The sequence below is a fragment of the Antedon bifida genome, chromosome 1 (genome assembly GCF_963402885.1).
Source record: "Antedon bifida chromosome 1, ecAntBifi1.1, whole genome shotgun sequence".
NCBI lineage: Eukaryota > Metazoa > Echinodermata > Crinoidea > Comatulida > Antedonidae > Antedon > Antedon bifida.
Genome location: NC_136226.1, coordinates 29,758,571 through 29,786,469, shown reverse-complemented (window position 1 = coordinate 29,786,469; position 27,899 = coordinate 29,758,571). Strand labels below are relative to the sequence as shown.

Sequence of the window (27,899 nt, the reverse complement as noted above, 5' to 3'; positions counted from 1 at the left end):
TTTTCATGTTTTTTTTTTTTGGGACAATATATCGTTACCATCACTATTCATATTATTATTTGTATAAAACTTAACATAGCTCATTGACACATTTAGTACCTATCAAACTGTTAATAAACCTAAGGTGAATGTCCAAGCATTGATTGTAGTAAAAACAGCAAATAAAAGCTATCAATATTATAGTTATCATTGTGTAAACATTGAACAAAACCTTTGCCCCTTCATGGAGTGACACCAGTGAATTTGGCTTTGGTTATACGGTCTTACTACACACACAATGTAGGCATGCTATTTAGGACTTGACTATTTTGTGCTACACTATAGCAGTATAGTGTTTTGCTCATTTTGTCGTGGAAGTCACATAATATAGGTAAATTGTGGATGTCATATAGTTAATAGTGGATGTCATAGGTAAATTGTGGATGTCATATAGTTAATAGTGGATGTCATAGGTAAATTGTGAATATATTGTTTGAAGGTTTGCATGGTGAAATCAAATGTTGATATAAAGTTTGCGGTACACCACATATATTAGTTCTGAAGAGAACTGTTGAGTTTCTCGACGTTTCGATCAATATACTTTGATCTTCCTCAGCATTCTCACTCCTGAAGACGATCAAAGTATATTAACAGTTCTCTTCAGAACTAATATACGTGGTGTACCGTAAATTGTGAATGTCACATAGATAAATTGTGAATACCATAATAGCTAAATTATGAATCATTCTTCCCACTATTATTTGTATAGATGCTATTTAATGCACATATAATAAAATCAACTGGCTATTAAAGTAAAAAGTAAATCCTCTGTTTTCGTTTTCTAGTTGAACCAACAATGAAGGCATTTGGACTAACAACACTGGCAGGCAATGATAAGCCCAACAAAGTTCCAATTGTAGAAGATGGCAATTCAAACAACGGTGAATATACTATACAATTATATTTCTACATATATCCTTTTTGGAATATTTCTAAAGCTTTGTCTACACTATCAAACTTTATGTGATGTTTAAATGATGATGTCATATCACTATCATAATTGGGCATATCACTACCATATTTGGGCACATCACACTTTTTTTTGTTAAACTAGTTTGATAGTGTAGACAGAGTTTAGTGTTGGCAATTCACAAGATTTATTTCGTTTATCCTCAACTTTCCTAGACTTTTCTCCTAACTTTTTTTTTTCGTTCCTAAAGTGCCATATTTCTAAATAGCACTTACCTTTGAAATGACCACTTTTGATTAAATTCCTAGAAAAGGGAGATTTCAAGTGAATATTGGTTGAAATTTGATACATAATTTTTCAGTTGGTATCGTGTTTGGTGTCTTGCTCGCTGGAATGGTCGTCTTATGCGTCATCGCCGGACTGTTGTACGTCAACAGACGCAGACGATACCGTAGAGCAGATGAGACCGCCCTCGTGGAAGACAGTTTTGCTGAGATATAATGTAATGACTTCTTTCAAAACCAACTTTAAGATAGTATCTTTATTTCAAATAAATGCACAAGAAAAAATGTCGAAGGTCAGAGGGAGTTGAAGGTTCGAACAAACTACTCCTTTCGATGGCATGCCCTTTTAAACACTTTAGACACTCACAGTGGTAGTGATGACAGCTTCAACTAGTATGATTTTTGCCTCTTTTAAGGGAAATGGAACCATCCTGGCTATGGGTTTGATTTCTATATTGATACATAGTAAGTTTTATTTAAATTTAAATAACATAGTTTTTATGACAAGCAAGAGTTTCTGCTGAACAAATTTAACTGTAAATGTTTTTCTGACATGTTCAATGCATTCAACCGAAACCTTTTGTCGGTTGCCAATTGACGTTTAAGTGTCACCAAATACACATCTTTTAGCTATTACTATAAAGTAGTTGTTGTTGACTTGATTTTCAATCTAAAACATACAAAACTTTGTCCTTTTCAGGCTATAGTTTTTAAGTGTACATTATTCATGGTTGTAAAAATTAGCATACATTTAAAATTATTTAATCAATAATTTTTCATTTCTTTTTTAGTTCTAATTTTGAAACTTTGGTTTTACTATTGAAATTTAACATCTTTCTATATTTGTATAGATTACTAGGGAGTTATATATTATCTATAATTATTTCATTTATCATACACTTCTGGACTACTAACTTAAAAGAAAAACATTGACTTTGATACAAGTTTAGTTATTGTTTATTTAATGTTGTCAGGCCTGTACTCTAATGGTTGGTGAGCTGAGGTTCATTTTCCTTTTTGGGAGGCTGACTAATTTTTTTTAGAAAATATCTTGGATGTGAGGCACCACAACCTGAGCCACTCCCTGGTATGGTGGTCACCTGAGCCACACCCTGGTATAGGGCTTACCTGGGCCACACCCTTGTATAGGGCCAACCTGAGCCACACCCTGGTATAGGGCTTACCTGAGCCACGCCCTGGTATGGGTCCATCTGAGTCACACCCTGGTATAGGGCCCGATGCTAATTAGAATAATGCCACTTAAGGCCACTCATAGTAATAAAAGGATAATCACAGGGGCGGATCCTGGATTTTTTTTTTCATTTTTTTGTCAAAAGTGGGGATGCAAGCCTACCAGACAGAGCTTGACAGGGCTTTGTTTCTCTTCCAACGTACAGGTCTATTATTATGTATATAACAATTTAGAAGAAAGATTTTAAAAAGATTATATTTAATTTGTTTTTTTATTTTAGAGTAATTAATACATGCTGCACTTTACTGCTTTTTTTAAGCATTAATGTAAACAATTTTGTAATGTTGGACTTCTTGCAAAGAAGAAAAAAAAGTTTTGAATTGTTTGAATGGACAATTATACTACTGGACAAATGTGGATGTCCCACATTTATGATTGTTATTTAATGAGACTGCATTACTGCAAAATGGAAAGTTTGATTTTTTTGGAGGATAAGTTTGTTTAATGAATTACTTTTTATAAAGAAGTCGAGCAAAAGAAAGAAAAAGATTATTGAATATTGGTGATATACACAATTTTAACAAAAAAACTCTTTGTTACTTTTGTTTAACTTGTGTGAAGCTCTGTCTACACTATCAAACTTTATGTGACAACAAAATGTGATGTGCCCATATATAGACATGATGATAATATATCACTACCATATTTGGGTATATCACTACCATATTTTACTTTTTTTGTCAAACTAGTTTGATAGTGTAGACAGGGCTTTAAGCTTTGCTGGCGGAGCTCATAGGCCAATGAGCCGAAATGGTTTTATTGCAACTTATAGCATCACATTGTTATTACGGTGGTGGCTATTATCTTTAATACTTAAGGCTCAAATAAATTTAATAACTCAAATAAATATGACATTTGAATTGTAATTGTTATCTCCTTCATAAATTGTACAGCAGACAATATTATTTATTTATTTAAATAAAAATGTTGGTACTAAATAGATATATCCATAGAGATAATATCTCTATGATATCAAAATCTTAATATGTTATTTTTATGAATACAGTAATGTACATTTAAATGACAATTTAGTTTATACATATTGATATGTATATATGTGTTTGTTTTGTGCTAGTATAGACCTAAAAGGTATAATTGATATATTTGTTTGTGATTTAATTGTGCAATGAAAAAGCACTGTTTTTTGCTAGAATTTTTCAATGTATCACCTTAATAACACATTGCAACTTACTTATAACTAATTTGGTAAAGCGCCCTCTATATATGGATTTTACTGTATCATAATACAAGGATCTTATAATTGCCTATGTTGATGCAAAGTCTAATATTATATGGCGCGTATTAATACGCCTCTTAAAAAGAGTACTTTTTAGAATAAAATGAAATGTGTTTTTATTATCTATATATAAGATCTTTTGTACTGCGTCGACGAATAGTTTTTATAAATAAATTTGTGCTATACCAAACTAGCTCCTGTAACCATGGAGGTGATTCCCATGTTCTGAACCTCTGTCTACATTATCAAACTAGTTTGACAAAAAAAGTGTGTCCATATATGGGCACATCACATTTTTTTGTCACATAAAGTTTGATAGTGTAGACGGAGCTTTAGTCTCTTTTCATCTTATGTGAGATTATAACAATTTTGTGTGAGTAGATATACGTTTGATTTAGGTACACTAATAATTAAAAATTAAAATTTCTCTCATTTTCAATTTTTGTTTTAAATTTACATAAATTTGAATTTGTGTCTTGGGCCAAAATATTTTGCTTTAATAAATAAAATTATGGACAAAAAGTGTTCACGTTATTTTTGTAGATAAAAACCTCAAAACAAGAAGGATGCATTGGTTCCCACTAGGACGCAACGCAAGGACGTAAGCTCAACGCAAGTAAGTTGACCAATGACAAGCGAATGTTCAAATTATCTATCGCTTGTGATTTGCCAAATCACTTAGGTTGCGTCACGTCCTTGCGTTGCGTCTCTAGTGGGAACCAAGCATTATAGCGCGCGTCGTGGATGACCGCACAAAAACGTAATGGCAACGTAAATATCGGCAAAACGAAACTGTACGAAATAAACTTGCCTAAAGAATGCCTAAAACATTAGGTTTTATGATGATTCCAACTAGATATGATGTACTCAGTTCATTTATTGCCGTTTCAAATTGTGACGATTGAGACGTATGCCTACTATACTAGGCCTATTAGTAAAATACTTCGACAACAAAATAAAGTGTGATGTCGATCATTTTAATTCCAACATCACATATTTGTTTCTCATATCAAGAACAAAGGTAGATCATTGTGAGATTTAACATTGATTTTGAAGCCTTTTACGATACGATCGTAATGTTCTAAAATGGGAAAAGCGCTTTAATAACGGCGCTACCCCAATTTATCAACAAAAAAAATAATATAAGCCTATTAATAAAGATATAACACAAGAAGAAGGTAATCCTAATAAGTATATTGTTTGCACAATGGTATTATGATTATGATAAAAGGAAAAGACGACGGTGATTAATATTATGATCAAGATTTATTGATAATGCGAATGATTATGATGTGGATATGTTCTTGTGGATCAGAAAAGTGGCATAACCAAAGAGGGCGCTAACAAGATTTTTACTGATATTGCTGCTACTACAATTTGTATTTTGTAGTTTGTATTTTTTTGGGTCAAATGATGTTTAACGCACGCGCACGCAAAAAAAAAAATCCTGTCGAGTTCACGGCCGGTAGAAATGCCATCTGAACGTTTCTAAAATAACACAAACATGCACTAACCTTTAACAATACCAGTACCTAAATAAAATAAATCAAACATAGACCTAATATAAACTTGTGGGGTGAATATAAATGTGTTTATTCTTTTTTTATGGTATGTTTTGTTCATTGCTACTAACAAAGGATTTCTGTATTAAATGTATAAAACAACAACCTATTCACATTATATCTATATTATCTTAAATTAACTCTCTTTTTAAGTTAGCTTAAATAAAAATATCTTTATAATTTTTATTTGAATTATTGCAATTGAGGTCTACTATATAGGGTTTCTACTTTTTGTAACGCGCGTAAGTGACACGAACTAAAAAGTTACGACACGACAAGAGAATTTACTATAAAATGACACATTTACTTGCAAGGACTTTTGGGAGCGCCGCATATTCATATAGTAATTTTTTGCGCATTGAGCGTACATCGTCTTTTCCGCACATTAAGTACGCACTTATATGTACACTGTACTGTACCTGGCATGCTTAATGCGGATTAATATTTGTAATTAGAATATTTTAGATAAAACACGTTTAATAGTGAATTATTACAAAAATTTGCCTTCAAAATTAGCTACCTTGTATGTTGATATATATTTTGTTAGTTTGTGCTTCTGATTAAGTACGAAATAAGAAAGACAATTGTTAGGAACTACTTTCTGTAGAATTACTTACCCCTGACCCCGCGTAGTTCTTCGTATCAACCACAACAAAGCAGAGCAGTGAGTGGTGTGGAAATATGTCTACGGTGTAAGTGAGCTTGTAGGACTGCAGATATACTCAAATTTACTGGCTTAGCGTGTAACTAACAACTCAGAAACTGTTCTGGCAGGAATTTATTGGATTTAAATATGTTTTATCGTATCACTTTGGAAAGTGTTTAATTTTTGGACTGAAATTAAAAAATATATAGGTGGGTATTGAGTCGGCATTGTTTAGAAAGTGCTTACTCTAAGCTCGATTGGTCATACATTTGGTGCTCAGATTTACAGAGCTATCGTGGGCCTAGCACTCGCCGTAGTCTGGTGTGTTTAATAGGCGCCAATAACCCAAACATTTTTAAGTTCATCGAATGGTATAGTTTTAGTTAAATATTTTATAGTTTGTCTCATATTCTATATTTAATTAATAATAAATCTGGGAACTATAGGAGGGAAAACCAGTGAGCAAGCATTGGTTTTATTTAGCCTACTACTTGTTTGTGGTGGTGAGTATCGTCTTAGATTTTTGGTACTTTTAGTTTTACAGGGCACGGTAGGTATTTTGTGTTCTTCCAAATTAATTTGTGTCCAATAGGCCATTAACACAACCTTATACAAACTTATTTCTAAAATATAAACCAATTTGAAAAAGTATAGTGTTAAAATATGATTAAGATTTATTTGGGTTTTTTAGAATTTTTTCAAGCAAATGTTTTTTTTTAAATTTTTTCATTTATAAATATTTCTTAAATATTATTTGTATGCACAAAGCATTATAGGAAATTCGAATTTGTTATATTTTACGACTACTACTACAATATTAATCTTTTAATTGTACACATTTATAGTATCATCTAATATCAATGAACACAGTACAGTCAGTAGGTTGCAAGGTATTTTAAATAGTTGAATCAATTATTAACTAACATGTGATTTATGTGATATTTTCGAAAATATTTAAATCCATTGGATTTAAACGGGGAGCAGCAGTCCCTCCCCTTCTCCTGTAATTTTGAATTTTACAATGCTAAAGATAGGACCTTGAGATACCCCCCCCCCCACCTTTTTTTCCCATTAAATCTACCACTAAAGTCATCTATTCTAGAGACAGTACCCTACACAATATTCACATTCTACTGCACAACAAGACTAGTCTAGCATTTTACAGATTCTATTGTTTTTTAAAGACCATTTGTTCTGGTAATCACCGTCTTTATTATGTAAAACAAAATACAATAATTATCAGGATTGCACACTTTATTGTTTTACCTTCATTAAATGACTGAGCAAAGCCTACTTTTGTTTGTAATGCACAAATTGAACTATTGGAGCATGGAGGTGCTGTATCTTCATGATTGCAGGCTGAGCAAATAGATATATTCTGATGCCAATTTTGTGAATTTTGATCTAAATAGATACAAGGACTTTATTATACGGAGTAGATAAACATTTTACCAGTGGCTGTATACAATTCAGTTCACCAGTTGTGGTACAGTAAAGTTACTGTAAAAACTATAACTCTTTAATTTTGTAAACATTATACTGTACAGTTTTACTTACAGTACTGTACTCTGCTTGCCGCAATCTTGTTCAAATATTATTGTCTGAATCTCCTGTATAAGTGAATCATTTTAGAAAATAATTTATTCATATTTTTCAGTGTTTAGATTCTAAAAGCATTAATATTTTATGTTTGTTTCACAGATTTGTTTCTAGTGTGGATATTCCAACATTGAATGAAGGTAGGTTACTATGGTAACATACATCAGACTGAGGATAATGTTTAGATTCACATAGCTTTAACTGTTAATTGTTTAAAAAATCAAACTAAAAAATAATAGTTCACCCTAATACTAACACAGATACCATGCTAACTATTATAAAAAAAACCATTTACATTTAAATTAACTATTGTAGTTATTTTCTAATATCATAAATCAGGCAAATTACTGAAAAAATTATAATTCTGTGTGTATCAGTGGCTGGATCTCAATGGATACAGAATAAAATAAGCAAAAAGCTAGAAAAATTAGCAGAGCTTTCGGGCAACATAGAGAAACACAATTTAAAACTATAATTCAAAACTTTCTTATATTTTAAAATGTTAACTGTTTCTTTCTGATATTGGTTACTTTGTGTTCATGCCTCAACAAATTAAACACAATACTAATTCTGTTGTTACTCTGGATTTGTCCAATCATTTTCTGTACACTATAAGAAGCTAACAGAACATTAAAGAAATACAAAGCTGTGCAACACAATACAGGTCATAATAAAGCTAAACTCTAAAGCCTTTATAAGATGCCTTTAACAGAAACTGCCATATTCAAAAATACATAAAAAATATACCAGTATTTATACAATTATGTTTATAAATACTGCCTATGTCTAATAATGATCTAGATATACTGTAGGCCCACCATAAAACTTTTTAAGTCCATGCTAAAACTAATTTTCATGCGTACTAACGTTTTTACTTTTGTTCATAATGGCAAACATAACTAAATATTATTTATATACCTATCTAATTATAAAATCATTCAAATTTAAACAATATTAGAAAGTTCTGTTAAAATTTAATTTTAGTAAACACTTTTTTTTATTCATCAAGGTAAATGCAGTGCTACTTTACTAAAATGAAAGTTTTTAAATCTACTTAATTCCAATGGGGTCCTTAATTACTTTGCTAATAAATTGTTGATTGATAAGAATTATATCCTGTCAATCAAATATTAAAAATATATACGTATATTCAATGTTATTATTAATATCATAGTGAAGTTTTATTATAGAAAGTACGGTATACTAAAAGTAGCTGTAGGTCATTGTTTGGTAACTGTAAGATGTATAGGTGTTTGCTTAGCAAAAACTGCAAAGATGTTAAGCTATTTGGGAATTCCCAATGGTGTTGCAGTGTACATTGTGTTTTACATTAACTGTACCCAAAACCCATATGTTTCTATTGTTTTGTACATACTTTATGTACAGTATCAGTTATATAATGTTTTGGTAGCAAAAGCAACAGCCTTATTGACTTACTGAGTATAAACACACATTAAATGTCTTTTGCCTTGTACACTGAGACCATGGCTTAAGTATTCGCCTTGTGCGGAAGACCATGGCTTAAGCAAGCACTAGCATATTACCAATCTATAGCACATTGTGGTCAGGATGGTAGCTCAACTAAACACCATCTTATGCAATGTCCTCTATATGTTCTCTGACTCATCTGCTAAATATTTTATCAGCGGATAGACAATAATTTAATGCCTAGAATGAATTTCTAAATCATTTAACACTAGGTCCAGATGCTTATTTTTGATTAAGTAAGTATCTACTGTGTATAATGCGTTTTAAAGTTGATATTACAGAGTGTTATAAAGACAATAATGATGATTTAATTTTTTGAATAGGATATGATGCAGAGTCCGAATGGGCGGGTTCCGATGGTCTCGGACAAGGAGCTTAGCGATCTACTAGATTTTAGTGCGGTAAGTTGTTACGATAAAACAATAAATATGTCATCAGGTTTTTAAATTTAGTGCAGTAAAGCTCTGTCTACACTATGTTACAAAAAAAATGTGATGTGCCTAAATATGGTAGTGATGTGCCCAAATATGGTAGTGATTTGCCCAAATATGGTAGTGATACAGTATGACATCATCATGTCCATATATGGGCACATTTTTTTGCCACATAAAGTTTGATGTGTATACAAAGCTTTAGATCACATCTGGTAAGGGTGCACAAAATGTCTTCTTTTTTAAAAAAGGAAACACATTTTCGGAAATTCATTTTTACTAAATTAGCCCGGGTTGTTGTTTAAATTCTGTGTTTGATATGGTTGCGAAAGTGTACAAATTTTAGAGCACAAATTTGAAACTGAAATCTATTATTCGTATACACGCAAGACTAACAATAATAGAACTCTTCTATGACTACCAATTATATAACACCGCTATTGTGTAACCAATCCTAGTAGAATCAAGTTTTATTAATACGGCAAATTACAACCAATATATTTATGAAAGGATTGCAAGTTAAACCAGTCGAGGCGTATAATTTCATCTTTTCATGTCGGCTTTACTGCGTATTTCGTAGATCAGATACAATGTTGAAATTCAATGGTTGAAACTGAATGCGTATGATTTGGGCATTAAAACTACTAAGCTGTAAGAGGTGAAGTCCTTTTGTTAAAGCATTTAATTTAAATAGAATAGTTCAGTATAATGATACTGTAAAGCAAGTGGTATAAATTCCAATTCACCTATTTTATTATAAAGATACTTCTCACTTCCAGAATTTCGTATTTCATTTTTGTTTCTCTCTTTCTAATACTTTATACTAGAACACACGGTGTAGAATATCCTTGTTAAAGTTAATAGTTTTTAATAATTAACTCATCAAACAGAATTATTTATGAATTATTATTTTTAAATTTTATTATAATTACACCATACAGTAAGCATTATATTTCGTGCCATTGAGCTCTATAAAGCTCTGTCTACACTACAGTATCAAACTAGGTTGGCAAAAAATGTGTGATGTGCCCAAATATGGTAGTGGTATACCCAAATATGGTAGTGATATGCCCAAATATGGTAGTGATATGCCCAAATATGGTAGTGATATGCCCAAATATGATAGTGATATGACATCATATCCATACACTGTACAGTATGGGTACATCACATTTTGTTGTCACATGATAGTGTAGACAGAGCTTTAGATAAATCCTATTTGACCGTATTTGACCTGTTGGTGATTCCATACAGTAAGCTACAGTAGTGTGATAGCGGTAATTATGTTTATATTTTATTTTACGTGGAACCGAGTTATTCAGTTGTTACTCATAGTAAATTTATAATAAATTGTTAATGATTATCCCAGTAAGTTCTGATGTGACCTTTCAAACTTAAGTAAAATGTAATGGCACCATTGTTAATATACAGTCTGGTATACAGTGTAGATATGCACTGTTTCCAGAGACGGATCCAGCATTATAGATTAGGGGGAAGGGGAGGGGGTAATAATAAAGTTTCTTACAGTATCTACAATATCTATAAAAAAATAAAAGGAACTAGATTTAATTCGTCACTATGACGAATTATAGGTTATATGCATTGATTAAAATAAAGATAATTGATTTGTAAAAGATATATTGATTGATTGATTTTCTCAGAATCTTTAATTATTTATAATATATGCTAGGATCTTACTAACGCAAATACAATAGCCTGTATCGCAATCCGATCAAAGATCCCTCTGCGTATAATGTCATAAACCACATTTGTTACATAATAATAAAGACATAAGTTTTTTAATCTGTTATAATACTGCACGTTTTAAATTGTTTGCAATATTGTTGTTTTAATCTACCAAGCAAAGTGAATTTCCATTTTTATGGACAAATAAAATTTCTTGAATCTTGAATCTTGACATAAGTTTCTTTTTATCTAGATTTCATTATAAATCATGTGTATAATCTATACACTAAGAAATAAAATTGAACAAACAATACAAATAATAAAAAAAAATCTTATTTCGTTTCGTTACCCAAAGTGAGGCTCGATCTCGGTACCTTGAATGCTATAGACACGAGCACAGACCACCGAGCCATACGCAACTTACTAAAACATGTAGAATGATTCCTCCGTGTATTTACTATTCAGTAGCCACTTTGGTGCAGATAGATTATTACATACCGCAATGAATTATAATTTATTACTATGATGACATCTTTAAAAATTTAAAAAAATGATGCACTGTCAAACTATATACTTTTAACTTTAATATATGAAATTCTTAAGAAAGAAAGTTAATGTTAAGTTTGTTATTTCGGCCTAAGAAAATGTCAAAATTTGTTTGATTGTCGAAATTAATTTTTTTTAATTCAATATGCAATTAATGACTTTTGTTCTCTTAATTTGATAATAAATCATACATATGATACATACACTTCAAGAAAATGAAATAAAAAATAGGTGTTCCCCAGCATTCTGACGATATATATTAATTTTAAAATTTAGCATATTTTCACTATTTTGTTAACTTATACGTGCGTAGCCTGTCACTTTTGACGTGCTTGTATAACGCAATTTCGAGTTGAAAAGTGAATCAAATATGATGATATTATTAAAGAAAGATTGTAAAACAGAAATCGGGCAAAAAGAGTGCGCATTAACGTTTAACGCGCAGTGCGCGTGCAAAATTCTGCGCACTCGTGGCAATTTTTTAAACGCTTAAAATTGCCTGAAACGTACTCTAATTTCATCGAAAATAAATTTTGACAATTTTAAAACTTTTAAGCGCGCGTACGCATGCGTTATATGCGCTACGCACGTAATTATATTGCCATATGATGAAATATGACCTGAAATTTATGAGTACCAAATTTTGTTTAAAAGTGATTCATGCTTGTGAAGATATGATTACAAACGTGATTTCATTAAATCGCGCGTAGACCGCGTAATTTATGATTGCGCACCGTGAAAACATGACCACATCGATTCCTGGCCATAAGGAATATACTCTGAAAAATTGACTTAGCTAGATGAAACTGATGCCAAGATAATTCACGGACAAAATAGTGCTAAGGAAAGAATAAATAAATAAATAAATAAAGATCCTGACAGAATCAAGAGGTTATATGCATATCATGCATATAACCTAATAATATGGTACTTATTGAGTGTGGTTTAAGTTTAGTTTCATATTGTGGTCTGGCTTACCCATACTAATGCTCTGTCTACACTATCAAACTTTATGTGACAAAAAAAATGTGATGTGCCCATATATGGACATGATGATGTCATATCACTACCATATTTGGGTATACCACTACCATATTTGGGCACATCACACTTTGGTCTATAGTGTACAGTACATCTGCAGAATACAGGAGCATTGCCATCATGCTGGTATCCATCATGTCTGCATTGAAGACGAGTCAACATCTGACTTATCACTTGCATTCACCATACTATGCAATAAATTAACCTATTCCATTGCACTTAAAAGTCACTATTACATTTAAAAGTCACTATTGCATTTTAAAGTCACTATTGCATTTAAAGTTACTATTGCATTTAAAAGTCACTATTGCATTTTAAAGTCACTATTGCATTTTAAAGTCACTATTGCATTTAAAGTTACTATTGTATTTAAAAGTCACTATTGCATTTTAAAGTCACTATTGCATTTAAAGTTACTATTGTATTTAAAAGTCACTATTGCATTTTAAAGTCACTATTGCATTTAAAGTTACTATTGCATTTTAAAGTCACTATTGCATTTTAAAGTCACTATTGCATTTAAAAGTCACTATTGCATTTTAAAGTCACTATTGCATTTTAAAGTCACTAATGCATTTTAAAGTCACTATTGCATTTAAAGTTACTATTGCATTTTAAAGTCACCTCATTCATTTTTTGAATGTAAAATTGGATACTATGACTGAATATTTAGATTGTTTTTAGTTGCACAAATCACTTGCATACCATATATAAAAGAGATTATAAAAAAGCGGTACAGTTCAAAGACACAATAAGAAACTTTACCTTTAAACCAAGCAATCTCATTTCAATAAAACGATTATATCATCGTAAAAGTAGGAAGAGTATTAAGCTGTATTTGAATTTTTGATTTAATTAGCTCTATTGTAATTCTAAACCAAAACTAAAATGAATCATCTAATTAGGACATATGGTAATACTATGAAATACTAGGTCAACGGAATACAAGTTTGAAATCATTTTTCTTACAATGGCTTTAAGCGCATTTTCACCAAGTGCTTGACATTTTCTACTGAATCTTAATCTTGTGTCAACTAGTTTTTCAATTTTTTGGACAAAAATGTTTAATTTTGATATTACGAGTTAGTGTGTATAAGTAAGTGTTATACTGTACGGAAAGACAAAATGAAAGATCTGTATTAAAAAATAACTTGCAGATTACTACTGTACTAGTACTGTTTATTTATTTTAGTGTTTAGGACTTTCTTATTTAATGTTCAACAAAATTGTATACATTATTTCCTATGTACTGTACAAATTGGCAGTGATGATATCATAAATCAACCAATGTTTTAGTTTTCTTATTAAACTTTAGGAGACTTATTTTATTTCTTATAAATAAAAAAAATCACTGAAACAATTGGCTAATAAATCCACAAATATTTATGATAACGTAAAGAACATCCTATAAAAGAATGTTAAAAAAAAAATCTATTATTCTGTGTTATTGTAGTATACCATGTTTTTTTCTTCATAAATCATCAAGAAATGTTTTATTTTTCTTTACAACTTTAGGAGACTTTTTATTTCATTCTCTTGTAAATAAAATATCTACTGTAAAACAATCTTAATAAAGTACAGTACAGTAAATCCAAAGAACTTCCTATAAAAGAATTAAAAAAAATGATTTAAAGATGTATTGTCTCCCTAAAAAAATGGGTTTTTTTTTTCATTTTTTTTTAGTTGAATATGCCATTTTAATTTGACATAATATAGCTGTAGTTATTCACTTTGACCAAAAACTGGATCGGAAAAAAATTATTTACCTGAAAAAACCCGTAATTTAGAGTTAAATATAGTCAAATTGTCTGTCAGACAATGGTTTTTGGTTAAAATTAACTGTTTATAAGTGAAATAATTTTTGTGAATAACTCTATTAAAACTGCAAAATGGCCTATTTAAATTTAAACTTAATTTTTCATGTTTTTAGGGGACAATACATCTTTAATATTCTATTATACTACCATGTTTTTTCACATATATACACATAAGAATATTACATTAAATACAACTTATTTATTAAAAGATGTCTACTACAGAGCCAAGATTGAAAGTAGTAGGAAGTGACCCTTTCTAGCCCAGTATTCCGGTATGCGCAATTCACAAACTATTAATGATTTACAATATTCTAGATAAACTTAGGTTCAACTCAATTTCTGTCTAACAGAGTAGAATATTGGTGTACTGTACAACTGTACTGTCTGTATATGTCTCACATCACATGTTTTAAGTACTGTATGTACTTTAAGACCATAAGGTTATACCAAAAACCTAGTGTAACATAGTATAGAATGCCAAATCATTAGATGTGGGTGGAGGAGGCTGGGGGTGCATGGAGTCAGGAATGGGTACTGTAGGATGGGTGCCAAAACAATAGGATACAGTAGGTAGTAATATTACATAAGGCTGCAAAGGCAACTGTGTAGGCCAAGTACTTTATGCTAGATAAAACCACCAATCTCAAATTAGCACAACTAATGTATACCAATAGTCTAATTACATTTTTCACACATAATACAAATGATCTGTTGTTATACAGTGTGGTGCTACTGTAAAGTATTTGCAAACAAGCAACATTGAACTGTGCAGGCCAAGTACTGTACTTTATGTTAGATAAAACCACCGATCTCAAGTCAGCACAACTGTTTTAAACCAATAGTCTCATTACATAACAACTAACGATCTGTATGAATGTTTAACATTACAATATTACCAAATTATAATCATTCTTATTTGCAACCCAGATAAGCACAAACTTTATAAGCTGCAGTTCTTAATCAAACCTAAACTGAGATTCCAAAAGTAATTTAGTAGGACCCCTTAAGCTACTGGATTTAATTCATGCTGATGAAAATGATTGTGATTGGCTCTTATTATTAAAGATACAGAAGCAGCCTACTGTATACACATTATATTAGTGAAATCTCCATAGACTATCAAACGGATGTTATTTATATGAAGTAACCTAAAAAAGGAATAGATATGAATTTAGTATACATCCTGACTGGAGAAGGTCACAATACAAGATTATCAAAAACTTTATTGTTTCAAGGTTGCCGATGAATATTAGTTCTACTCTAATGTATATCCTATTTTCATTTGATAAAACCTTGTTTTTGGGTAAAAATAGTTTAATATGAATTATGCCTGCATTGGGTCCTTACTTTTTACTGCAGTATGTAAAGAACGTACAGTAGGCCTAAATGATTTTTAAAATTAGAGTTTCCAGTAAAGAAGGTAACATTATTCTTAAATTAGAGTTTCCACTATTTACTATACCTATACAGTAGTTTTTGGGAATTTAACTAGAAGATATGGTGTTACATTGTCTATATAAACATACTGTGCACAATGTAAAGTTTATGTGACAAAAATGTGATGCCCATATATAGACATGATGATGTCATCACTACCATATTTGGGCATATCACTTACCATATTTGGGCACATCACACTTTTTTGTCAAACTAGTTTGATAGTGTAGACAGAGCTTAACACCAATATCTTTGTTTAGATCATTAAGCATTCTTATACATTGAAATAAAAATAGAAATAGAGGCTACAGTACATTGATGTTGGCTGTTCAACTACTGTATGAAGTATATAAACTCTTACACTTACAGTACATGTAGTATGTACTGTAGTCACATGCTTAATATCTACAAGTAAGAACATGTACTTTATAACATCTGGTATGTTCCTATGTATTGCTACAGTTAAAATGTAGTAAAGTCAGTAACATCTGATAAGTTACTACAGTTAAATGTAGTATACTGTACACAGTTTAATATGTAGTGTTTAAAGATAGCACAATGCACCTGTAGCCAATGGTTACTGGTGGAATCTCAGTGTTTTAAGGACATTTTTACTAATGAGAAGTGGAAGTCAAGCAGCTGTTACTAAGTTTGCAGGTGTTTCTAATGCTGTACGCTTGACTGGTCAGGCTAGGTTGTCACATGAGGTCATGCAAGGGTTTCAGTCCAGCTGGTTCCAATAGCCTGAACACCTATGCTGAAGACACTTGCTTGTAATGCCCTATGGTTCCAGCAGTTGTCAGATCACCTATACCAGTAGTCTGTGGAGGGAGTGTAAGCCATTCTCGGCTTACACCAGTTGCCCATAGATGGGATACTGCTATGCTATGCCCTGTTTGCTACTGTACAAAGCACAGTCGTGGAGCTATTTACCACACTGTAGGCCATTGCAATCTTTCACTAGCATTTCATTGCATTACCATGCAAACGGTACAAATGATTACTATATACAGTACACTAGTACAATATTTCCATTTCTACTACCGGTATTTTAAAGAATAATTAAGAAATACTAAAAGATGTTTGCACACACATACAGTAAGCCACCACCACGGTGGAGGTATTACAAACAGTGAGTGAACCCAACTGTGATATCACATGTACTGTACTTATCCAACTGTGATATACTTGCTGTCTTATCAAAATAAGTCATTAAATGTAATCTCTTCAAGTAGAAATCCAGACATAGAAACCATAAATTATCAAATCATGAAGAAAGTTGCACTAGTACCAGCATGTGGGCGCTGTATATGGTCACACTTGTTCTAAATCCTCTCGTATGTTTGAATTTTGTAAGCCTAAAATTGTTATTAAAGTAATATACCATATTCAGTTTTTTCAATGTGGTTTAGTGTGTATATTATATTATAAATAAGCCTGTTTTTAACATTATCATAATATATCGTTCTATCTTCTATGAATGACTTAAAGCTCTGTCTACACTATCAAACTAGTTTGACAAAAAAGTGTGATGTACCCAAATAGGGTAGTGATATCACCAAATATGGTAGTTATATGACATCATCATGTCCATATATAGGCACATCACATTTTTTTGTCACATAATGTAGACAGAGCTTTAAAGGTGATTTTATTCGTTTAACCTACAAAATGATTTGATGAAACCCAAATCAATTAAATAATTAGTACATTACAGTAGTAGTTATTAATGTTCAGTTTTGTAGATAAGATAAGAAAAATTCACTGTTGACTGGGTCATAGGCCTTAAAGTACTGTACTACTGTAGGCCAGCATGTGCACTTTATTACGACTCTAAAAGTTGACTACCGAGTGATTCGTGTACGATTTATTTTTAGATGCTAGGGTAGTACATATGGCTTTTCTACTTGTTTCTAGGCATTTAAAAGTTTATTCCAGTCTATTATGTATTATTGTTTTTCATTATTTCTTTCTCCCAATGTCATAAATCACGAGAGAGGTATTAATCGAGGGCTCATTTTGCTCCCTTCAGTCAGATTATCATTTTAATGTGTCTGGTTTATGTGATTATACTTAATTGATATGCATTATCTATCCACAATGATTTATTACTATTGCTAGGTTTGTTTAGCTCCAGTTATGGAAAAATGTTCATTTCTCCGTATAGATTCAATTTGTAATGTTTTTTGATTGAAATCAGAAGGATTGGAGAAGGATGATTAGAAGATTTATGAAAGCTTAGTTTTGATGTTGTAATTCATTTAGCTTTCAACACTACATTCGTTGCTGCGAATATTATATCGCGATTAAAAGTAATTATAGTAGGTGGACATTGCTATTTTGATGTAGTAATGTTGCTATGTTCTTTGTTTCATCATCATAGGCCAGCCAATCCATTCATTTCATCTCGCTGCATGGTCTACACTAGATGATGTTTGTAGTTATCAAATGCAGTTTAAAAATTACACAATTATCGGAATTTAGAATCATTTTAACTTTATAGCATACAGTAACTGAAAGGAATTGTTTTTCAAGTTGGAATTAAGTTTTGTTGTGATTTGAAGGAAAACAGATGGAAAGAATATTTACTGCACTTTTTTTTCTTCACTTCACGACAGGACAGTGATTGTAAGGAGGATAATTTTGATTATTAAATATTGTTTTTTCTTTTTTTTATAGATGTTTTCACCTCCTACTGGTGCGTCAAAGAACGCGGGCCAGCCAGCGCAAGGTGCGCCATTTAAACAAGGTATTTATTATTCATGTTTTAAAAACTGCATGATCTTATATTCATAATTAAATAAATTAGATTGTTAAAATACAAATTGTTATTATATCTTGAAACTTTTATTGTTCCTAAGAAAAATTACGATATTTTGTAACAAATTAATTTAGTGTTCAATCAAATTAAGCGTTGTACTAGTGACATATTGAACTTGTAAAAAACATTGCATGTCGCCAAGTTTGACATCCTGCAGAGCAAGGCTACCTGGGAAATAATGATGTAGAGAAAATAAGCCTTTGTTAATAACAAATTGACAATTCATTTAACAGAGTGTTATTATTATACTTATTATATTTAATATCATTAAGATAATAAAATAACCTTTGTGTTTAGAAAAATGTGAATGATTATATTAACTAAAATAATAATTTGTTGTGATGGTTTTAAATGCAAGACACATGTAAATTGTCAATAAGAGATCAACATTATTCCACTGCTGTTACTGCAGTAACTGCAATAACGTGTATGAATTTAATTTGTTTTAATGTAGAAGTTTATACTGGCTGGAATAAACGGAAACCTGCTAAATTATTGCATACAGGTTATAAAATAAATATGTAGTACTGCAGTAACTGCAGTTACTGTAATTCTAACATGATCCCTTGTACAGTACATACAGTACAGTATGAAGAAAAATATTAAATTCTCATCATTTACAATATTGTTTTCCTATACCTGCAATTCTTAATGAATTGAAAGAACTTCTGTATTTCAACTGGTTGTATTGTAGGGCAAATTTTTCAGCCCCAAGCCAAGTCTTTGTCTAGAAAAAAAAAAACACCACTGCTTTTCATTATTTAAGTAGGTATTTTGGTTTGGTCATGTGACCAGTGTGAGGATTATTTGCAGTGTTATGCTTATGAGCTTTAGAATTCTATGATTTTCTTCAATTGATCTTAAGATCTACTCAACTGGTCTTAGTCTTTGTTTAGCGGACGTGCTAGTACTTTTGTGCAGTGCAATTGTTGTTGAGGAAAAAGTTGTAAATTGCTTGATTGGAGAGGCCATTTTACTGTAGCATTGGTTTTTTCATGAATGCTATTACACTGGGTGGAGGTGGGAAATGATACCTGCCTTCAAAAGTCTTCCACCCAGCCTAAAGCTCATTTTAGGGCCTTCTACTACTGTATTTCTCTAATTTTAACACAGCACCCACCAAGAAACCTCTGGATACCTAAAAGTATAAGTGTATACTATTTTTTTTCATCAACTCTTGTAAACCTCTGTCTACACTATCAAAAAAATGTGATGTGCCCTGATGATGATGATGATGATGTCATACCACTACCATATTTGGGCATATCACTATCATATTGGGAACATCACATCCAACAAGATTAGCAAAGTTAAAACCATCTAAGTGTTCTGTACATATTGAAAAAAACTGAAAAAGGTATTTAAAATAATGTAAAATACTGTCTTCTTCGAAAACATTGTGATTTTAATTTAGAAAAAAAGAGATGAAATCCGTACTTTTCTTATTTAACCCTTAAAATATCTCATCAATTTAAATTCATCACCCGGATAATGTTCTTATCTGTGATTTTGTGCAAATAATGGATTATCAGCTAAAATTGTATAACAGTGGTTGAGAACCAGGATTTACACATGGAATGATGAATTATAAAAACTGATACCATATTGATAAATGCACTCCACAGCCCACGTTACTACAGTACTATAGTGACATGCAATTGTTTGACCCAATTTCATACAAAAATAGCCAAGACATCTGTGTTACTGTTACCAAAATTAATTTAATTTTACTTAACTGATTATTTTATCATTGAAATACAGTACAGGTATAGTACTTTATAAAGTCACATATATCATTTAACTACAGTATACTGTAGCTTTATGCCAATTTCTGCACACTAAAAGAATAAACAAATGATGGTACATTACTGTAAATATTAAGATATGTAGGCTATTGTAGATTTCTTGTTTTCATACAATGTCGGAATATGGCAGTTGGTTGAAGACTGTGTGTGATTTTATCATGATTTCTTTTTAGTATTTTTCCTTTATTTTGTATAATTTCCTATATTTGTATGTTTCTGGATTCCAACATTTTACCACCTTGTACGAGTTGTACAGTACCGCACCTCACCGAAGTACCATCTCACCTGGTGGGATCTTTGCATATACTAGGTGTATCTCAGTCTCCAACTACCATCCTCCCCCCCCCCCCCCTTTATCCAAACATCTTTCAACCCATCTTCCATAAATAAATCGTTTTTAACACAATTGATAATATAGCTATTGCAATTATAAATTTGCTAAAAATAGATATAATTTAAACAAAATAATCAGGTCAGCGTGTACTCCAAGAAATATGAACTATATTTTTTTAATATGCCAGTAACTGATTTGTGATATGAAAAACAGAAAATTATGACAAAATATGTTAATTATCTGTGAATAATTTTGCCGCAAATGGGTATAAGTTTTATTTTGATAAAATTACCGATCATTTAATATCCATCAAGTTTGATACTTTCATTTTGAATCGGTCTTACGAACTAATCACGTTGCGCGTAAGAACTCTATTATCATTACGTTTGATATGGTCAACGATTCTACACAATATTCATAATGGACTCACTGCACTAAATTATCAAAATAATTCTCTCTAAAAATGTTGTATTCATAAATTAAATCTACCCGCTTCCATAATAATTCATTTTTAAATTTGATAATTATTTTTAATTGAAAATCATGATAATTATTCGATTTATTTAAATGTTTCTTTTCAAAATTTTAATCCAATTAAGTTGATAAATGTATTTTAATTCGTTAATAAAAGTTTGATTAATTAATTAATTATTAAAGTGTAAAATTTATATACTGTAGGACTCACAGTTATTAGCAATATCCTTTTCCTTCGATTTCCTACATAATTATTCCTAATATAGCTACTTAAACTGTATATATTATAGTATATGACTTCATTTAGTTATTCTGTAATTAGTGGTATAAATATAAAAATTATAATACAAAAAATGTATGCAAGTTCAAATAATAATGAAAATGCCAAAATATTTATTATCTATAAATATTTTCCATTAAAGATATATTGTCCCCTTGCTTTAATTTTTTTGTTGAATATGCTATTTAATGTCATTTATTTACTTTGACCAAAAAAGAAAACTGTAATTTGAAGCAAAAAGTAGTCAAATTGTTGTTGACAATGAAGTTTTGGTTTTTATAAATGAAATCATATTTTTTTTCCCAATTTTTTTTATGGAACTTCATTAATACTGCAAAATGGCCTATTAAAAGTCTGATTTTATAAATCTTTATTTTTCATGATTTTGGGCGACAATACATCTTTAATTGTTGCTAAATATATTAGTACTCCACAACAAGTCTTGCTTAAATATAAGAACATGGCGTTAAAGAATCTTGATTTCCAATTTGATATATTTTATCATTTTATAAGAAACTAAACACTGATAAGCGAAAATGATGATGATTCGTTATCGTCATAGATGAGCGCTTTCCGATGCTTTCCGTATGCTATTGTTCCATCAGGGTTACGAGCAGGAGGAGGCAGTGCGAATTATAATCACCACTATTTCTGCATCATTGCCTCCACAACAGGACTGTACATTTTCACTTATGAATTACCACTTTATACAGAGTAAAAAAAAAATATAGTAATTTCTAATTCATTTGAGAGTTTGTGAAATTTGTAGCAATTTTCGTGAAATTAATCCTCATTTGATAGGTTAGCACATAGAACTTGTTCCTTTTTACACCTAGATAAATGGTATTGCTAGTAAACTGTTGGATTGGTTATATTATATTATCAAACATTTACACTTTAGTGGTCGATTTACGGATCTTCATGCGATTAAATGTACTTTTTCAGAATGGTTAAAACTAAAAACTTCAAATAGTACAATTTTGGAATCACCTCAGTGCATACTTTTGTTTAACCAGAAAAGCTAAAAGTAAAGTATATTTATTATGATTTAATGCAGAATATTATGAATGGATGACAAACTTTTAACTAGAATATAAAGTTTTTAAAGATTTTATTTTATTCACATCCATCAGAAATGTCTTTATTATTTCTGTGACATTTTTATTCTAAGATTGAAATATTAGAGTCATTACTGAGACACTGCACTAAATACAGTATAAGAATCATAATATCAGCAAATTCTTAAAAAATTGTTTGTTTATGCAACAACCGTCTTTTATTTCTAAATATAAAAATCTTAAGCTCTGTCTACACTATCAAAAAGTGTTGTACCTAAATATGGTAGTGATATGCCCAAATATTGTAGTGATATATGACATCATCATGTTCATATATGGGTACATCACATTTTTTTGTTTGGTTTGATAGTGTAAACAGAGCCTTATAAAAATGTTACTATGCTTGATACATGCTCTAGTCTCTACATAATTAAATTTACTGTTAAAATTACTATTACTCATTCTGCTTATTTCATAATTTAATATTAAATTTGATTCGCAAATGAATAAGGACAAATTTAATAACACATTTATCGTATTATAATTACGATAGGTGCATTGTTGGTATTATCTTGAATTAAGTTGATTTACTGATTTAATACTAGCACTCAAAAGGTGACTCATATTATTATATTGTTATCATATCTTGACTAAATTGTTTAAACTTCACTTTCAGAGATGTAACTCGATAAAAAAACAATTTGGAGAACAATCGCGTACATTAAGTAACCCATGAAAATCTCCCACCTTAACAAAATCGGTTAAGTAAAGCGTATGATATCGCTGTATGTATATTTATCCACTTGTTTAATACTATTTGCTTAATATTTGTGTCCCGTACTTGAAAACTAACCAAGTGGAAAATGGTGAAAGATACGTCTCCGATGGTCCGTTCTCATAATCATTTTAGCCCTCTTACAGCAAAGGTCACAACGCCAGCTGTATGCAAATGAGTTGTGCCTTTGTGTTCTTGGTGTTATTCTTATGTCTCTATATATGTTACCCCTTTGTTTAAGTTTTTTCATATCGCACAACTCCAACTCCAACTTGATTGATTGCTCAAATGTTGAGCAGTTTTTTTTTATTATGTTTTATGTCATTTTTCAATAGTTTTAGTGAGATATTATTACAGATTTGTGATTAATTCACATTTTAGTTCTAACTGTGTTCTTTTTAGTACTACTCTAAAGTAGTTATTACATATTAGACAGCGACCATTATTTGCTTATTATATAATAATAAAATTGACTAGAAAAAACTTGTTACAATCACTTTTTTTAGCAATAAATAAAATATATAAAAGATTTTTCAAATATATTGATTCAAATATATTGATTCAAGTATAGTAATTACTGTACAGTATCATAAAAATTAATCTTTTCATTGAAAATAATTTTTGGTTAAAAAATCGGATGATTGTGTAGGCCGGTAGCGTGCAACAGAAGCAGGATACGTTTGGCCCTTATCATGCGGTTAATGAATGCACTAGTATTACTATTCCTTTACCGTTTGTAGTACCGGTATACACTTGTAAACCACATCACACTCCGTGCTTTTAATGTATCTATCAATAATTTTTTGTCTCCCATGCACAATATCTAATTACATTTTTATAACATTGTATCAAAAAAAGATTAAAGATGTATAAACACAGTAGAGGTGGCAGGGACATTATGTTGGTCCCGAAGATGTCCTGTTCTTTTATAATAATAATAATAGATAGATTTATATAGCGCAAATAAACGATGTCTCTATGCGCTTGACAATAAAGAGAAAGAGTGGAAAACAAAAGGAAGAGAACAAAAAGACAAAAACACCAAGCTAGCACCCAAACCGGAGTATATGGGATAATTGTTTAAACTTCGTAATTTCAAAGATGATACTGTATATACATTATTATACGAATCACATTTACAGTAGCCATTAGTACTAGTATAGATACCGGTAGGTAGTACAACAGATTTTCCCCATGATATTAATATATAGCATTTCCTTGAGAGATAATATAATAAGTTTGTTATGGTCATTATTAAACATGTGTCCAAATGGTAGGTTATATTATAAGTCATGCAGAAAAACTTAAAATTTCATTTCATGTTTAATTTCATTTCGTGTGAGTCACTTTTCAATGAAAGGGAAAAACAAGTGATTTCTCATTGGAGGGATAATTCTACAGCTCATCTTTTGCCTGTCCTTTCATGCACTAGATAAGTTTTTATTTCTGGGCCTCAACTCTTTAGGAAAGTATAGCGTAGTAAAGCAGTGTATAAGGAATACAATCAGAGGAAGAAGGTGATTAGTTTTGTATTCTCAGGACACTATTACACATGCTGAAACGTCGTACTTAATTTTATTCCAATATTCTGTCATGCACTAGTTTCCTTACTTCGCCTATGCTTGGTAGATAAACATGTTAAACTCTGTGTACATTATCAAACTAGTTCGACAAAAAAAAGGGTGATGTGCCCAAATATGATAGTGATATGCTTAAATATGGTAGTGATATGACATCATCATGTCCATATATGGGCACATCACATTTTTTTGTCACATAAAGTTTGACAGTGTAGACAGAGCTGTATGCTTTTAAATGATTATAGCAAGCTTCAATCATACTGCTAAATGTGTAATTTTGACCCGTACAGTACATCATTGTTACATTGTCCAAGAGATATATAGTTTAATTGTTTTTTTAGTTGAAGATTTACACAGCGTTAGCCTTGGCATCTTGCCAAATCTTAGCCTAATTCAATCAGAATTTTGTCCTGTTTTAAACGGTTTCTACAGTAATCTTCATTTTCTTATACTTGATATAGTGATGGCTATTATGAATCATTAATGGTGTAGTTTTCACTTTCTCAGGGTATTGTGATGTTTTATATTCATCTCAACGACATTATGCGTCGATGAAACTGGCGTTGGTTAACCATATCCTGCTTGTTGTATTCTCAGATTCCCAGGGGTATTGAGAAGTGTAGCGACCTTTTATTTAGTAGGAAGGGGGTTCATCCTTCACAGTGACTTGGGTTTTACTGTTTATCAAGGAAGTGCAATTGTAATGATAAACAGTATGTTCAAACATATATAAAATGATTTTTAATTTTTTGTTGATAAAACTATTGATTCTACAATTTACAGTTATTGTATAATTTTAAATTATTTTTTAAAAACTGATATATTATATAATTTTATCTCAAAATCCATAAAATTGACAAGTTCAAACATATAAAAAAAATTAAAATCTTTTTTGGATAAAACTATTAGGTTCATTCGTGTTCTACAATTTACAGTTATTATAATTTTAAATTAAAAAAAATTGTTATCTCAAAATCCATAAAATTTACAAGTTATTAATTAAATTAAATGTCATTGAAATATATAGTAGCTAATGAATAATAGATACTTAGGAAAATGTTATGATATCTAACCAAAGTATAAAATTACATTATTAATTATTGGGGCTTGTTACTTGGAAATACAGTAATACCCCATAAAAATTAATTACCTGATAGTGTTGATTACATGTTGAATATTATAGTTAATTCTTCAATATATAAACACACTTAGGGCTGGTCTGAAATATCTAGCTTCATCGGAAGTCTGAAAGAATCTGGGACTTTTGGATATTAAATAATATTCAGACACGGATTTAGGCGAGGGATAAACAGGCTTTAGCCCTCCCCCTAAAATTTAAAAACCATGTCTTTTAAAAATAAAATAATGACTATAATAAAATAATGATCGTTTTTATCATTTATGAAATATTTAGCCTCTCCCTCCCCATCCCCCTAATCTATAAAGCTGGATCTGTCCCTGAATAATATTAACGTTTTGAGAATTTTTATAGAGTTTTCTAAATGGGAAAGTTACACCAATATGAAAATATAAAGATGTCTGATATTTATTGTTCCATTGGACTGTAAATTATTTTGTTATGATCATCTCGGTGTGATGTACTAAGAAGATGTTGTCTTCAGCCAGCGAGTTGCTGTAATGACTAAATAATTGTTCTATCATGCTTGGAATTTTAATCTTGGGTCACGGACTAAGTTTGTATGGGCCTATATATTGATGAAATACAGACATTCATGTGATGAATATATAATATCTTTACATATTGATGTTGTGTACAAGTAGTATATTTTATTTATATGACTACTAATAATAATACTATACCGTAGGTTGTATTTTTTTTAAAATTAATAAAAACACAGGGTTATAAGTCTCATTAAGTGTTCAGGCCATTGCATCGAGACTGGTTCCACATGAGTGCTCACAGTAGAATAATTATATTAAATCCCTGATTAATAAAAGGTCAAAGTTCATATTCATAACAAACATTTAAGCAACAAGGGTTTTGTTTCATCTATATTCCTATTTTGTAGGTGAATTTTTGGTTATTATTGGTATTTCAGGCGTTCATTGTGTGTAACTATTAAAATAAACTGTATTCAGTTTATAGTATTTAAGCTCTGTCTACACTATCAAACTTTATGTGACAAAAAAATGTGTTGTGCCCATATATGGACATGTCATATCACTACCATATTTGGGCATATCACTACCATATTTGGGCACATCACACTATTTTTGTCAAACGAGTTTGATAGTGTAGACAAAGCTTTATATGTGGGTGTATTAACTTCCATCAGTTTATAAAAATATGTTTAGGTTTCTAGGCCAATGGAAATAATAGCACTTAAGGCTTAGCGTCCGGATTTGCTATGTTTAATTTAGCTTTGCCCCGACGCAAAGTTTCTTTATTTTGCTGGAGTTTAAAACGTCTTGCGTGATTTAGACGTGATTGATTACCGAGAAGATGATGAATTATAAGACAAAATGGTTGTTAAGTAGACTGATTACGAAGAGCTTGTATCTAAAGGCAAAGACTTGTGGACATTATTTAATAATACTCACTAACATATTAATAATATCTATGACCTTTTAATAAAAATAATGCAATATATTCATTGATTTTTAGATTGTTGTAAGGGGCCTTCTCCAGGGTGTAAACGGAAGATGTGTTTTTTCATATTGTTGTTATTGATCTAGACGGCTATTTTAAATTCAATATGTTTAGAAATTTGAGTAAATAATTGAATCTGCAATATTTATAAGAAGAGCATTGTTATATTATTTGATGTCTGTGTCT

General features: G+C 30.7%; 2 protein-coding genes across 8 annotated transcripts in view; both read left to right on the top strand.

Annotated features, from left to right (window-relative positions):
- Positions 1-3,351, top strand: part of LOC144849048 (uncharacterized) — a 57,931-nt gene extending 54,580 nt beyond the window's left edge. For both annotated transcript variants that reach the window (XM_078706021.1, XM_078706012.1), the window contains 2 exons: positions 825-920; positions 1,311-3,351. In XM_078706021.1, coding sequence (XP_078562147.1) covers positions 825-920; positions 1,311-1,450 — 236 coding nt within the window. In that variant the 3' untranslated portion in view covers positions 1,451-3,351. The remainder of the gene's footprint in view (positions 1-824; positions 921-1,310) is intronic.
- Positions 3,352-5,952: 2,601 nt separating this feature from the next.
- The window catches only part of LOC144848996 (transcription factor 12-like), a 90,277-nt gene continuing 68,330 nt past the window's right edge, over positions 5,953-27,899 (top strand). For all 6 annotated transcript variants that reach the window (XM_078705974.1, XM_078705968.1, XM_078705956.1 and 3 more), the window contains exons 1-4: positions 5,953-6,139; positions 7,632-7,669; positions 9,341-9,418; positions 18,655-18,724. In XM_078705974.1, coding sequence (XP_078562100.1) covers positions 7,664-7,669; positions 9,341-9,418; positions 18,655-18,724 — 154 coding nt within the window. In that variant the 5' untranslated portion in view covers positions 5,953-6,139; positions 7,632-7,663. The remainder of the gene's footprint in view (positions 6,140-7,631; positions 7,670-9,340; positions 9,419-18,654; positions 18,725-27,899) is intronic.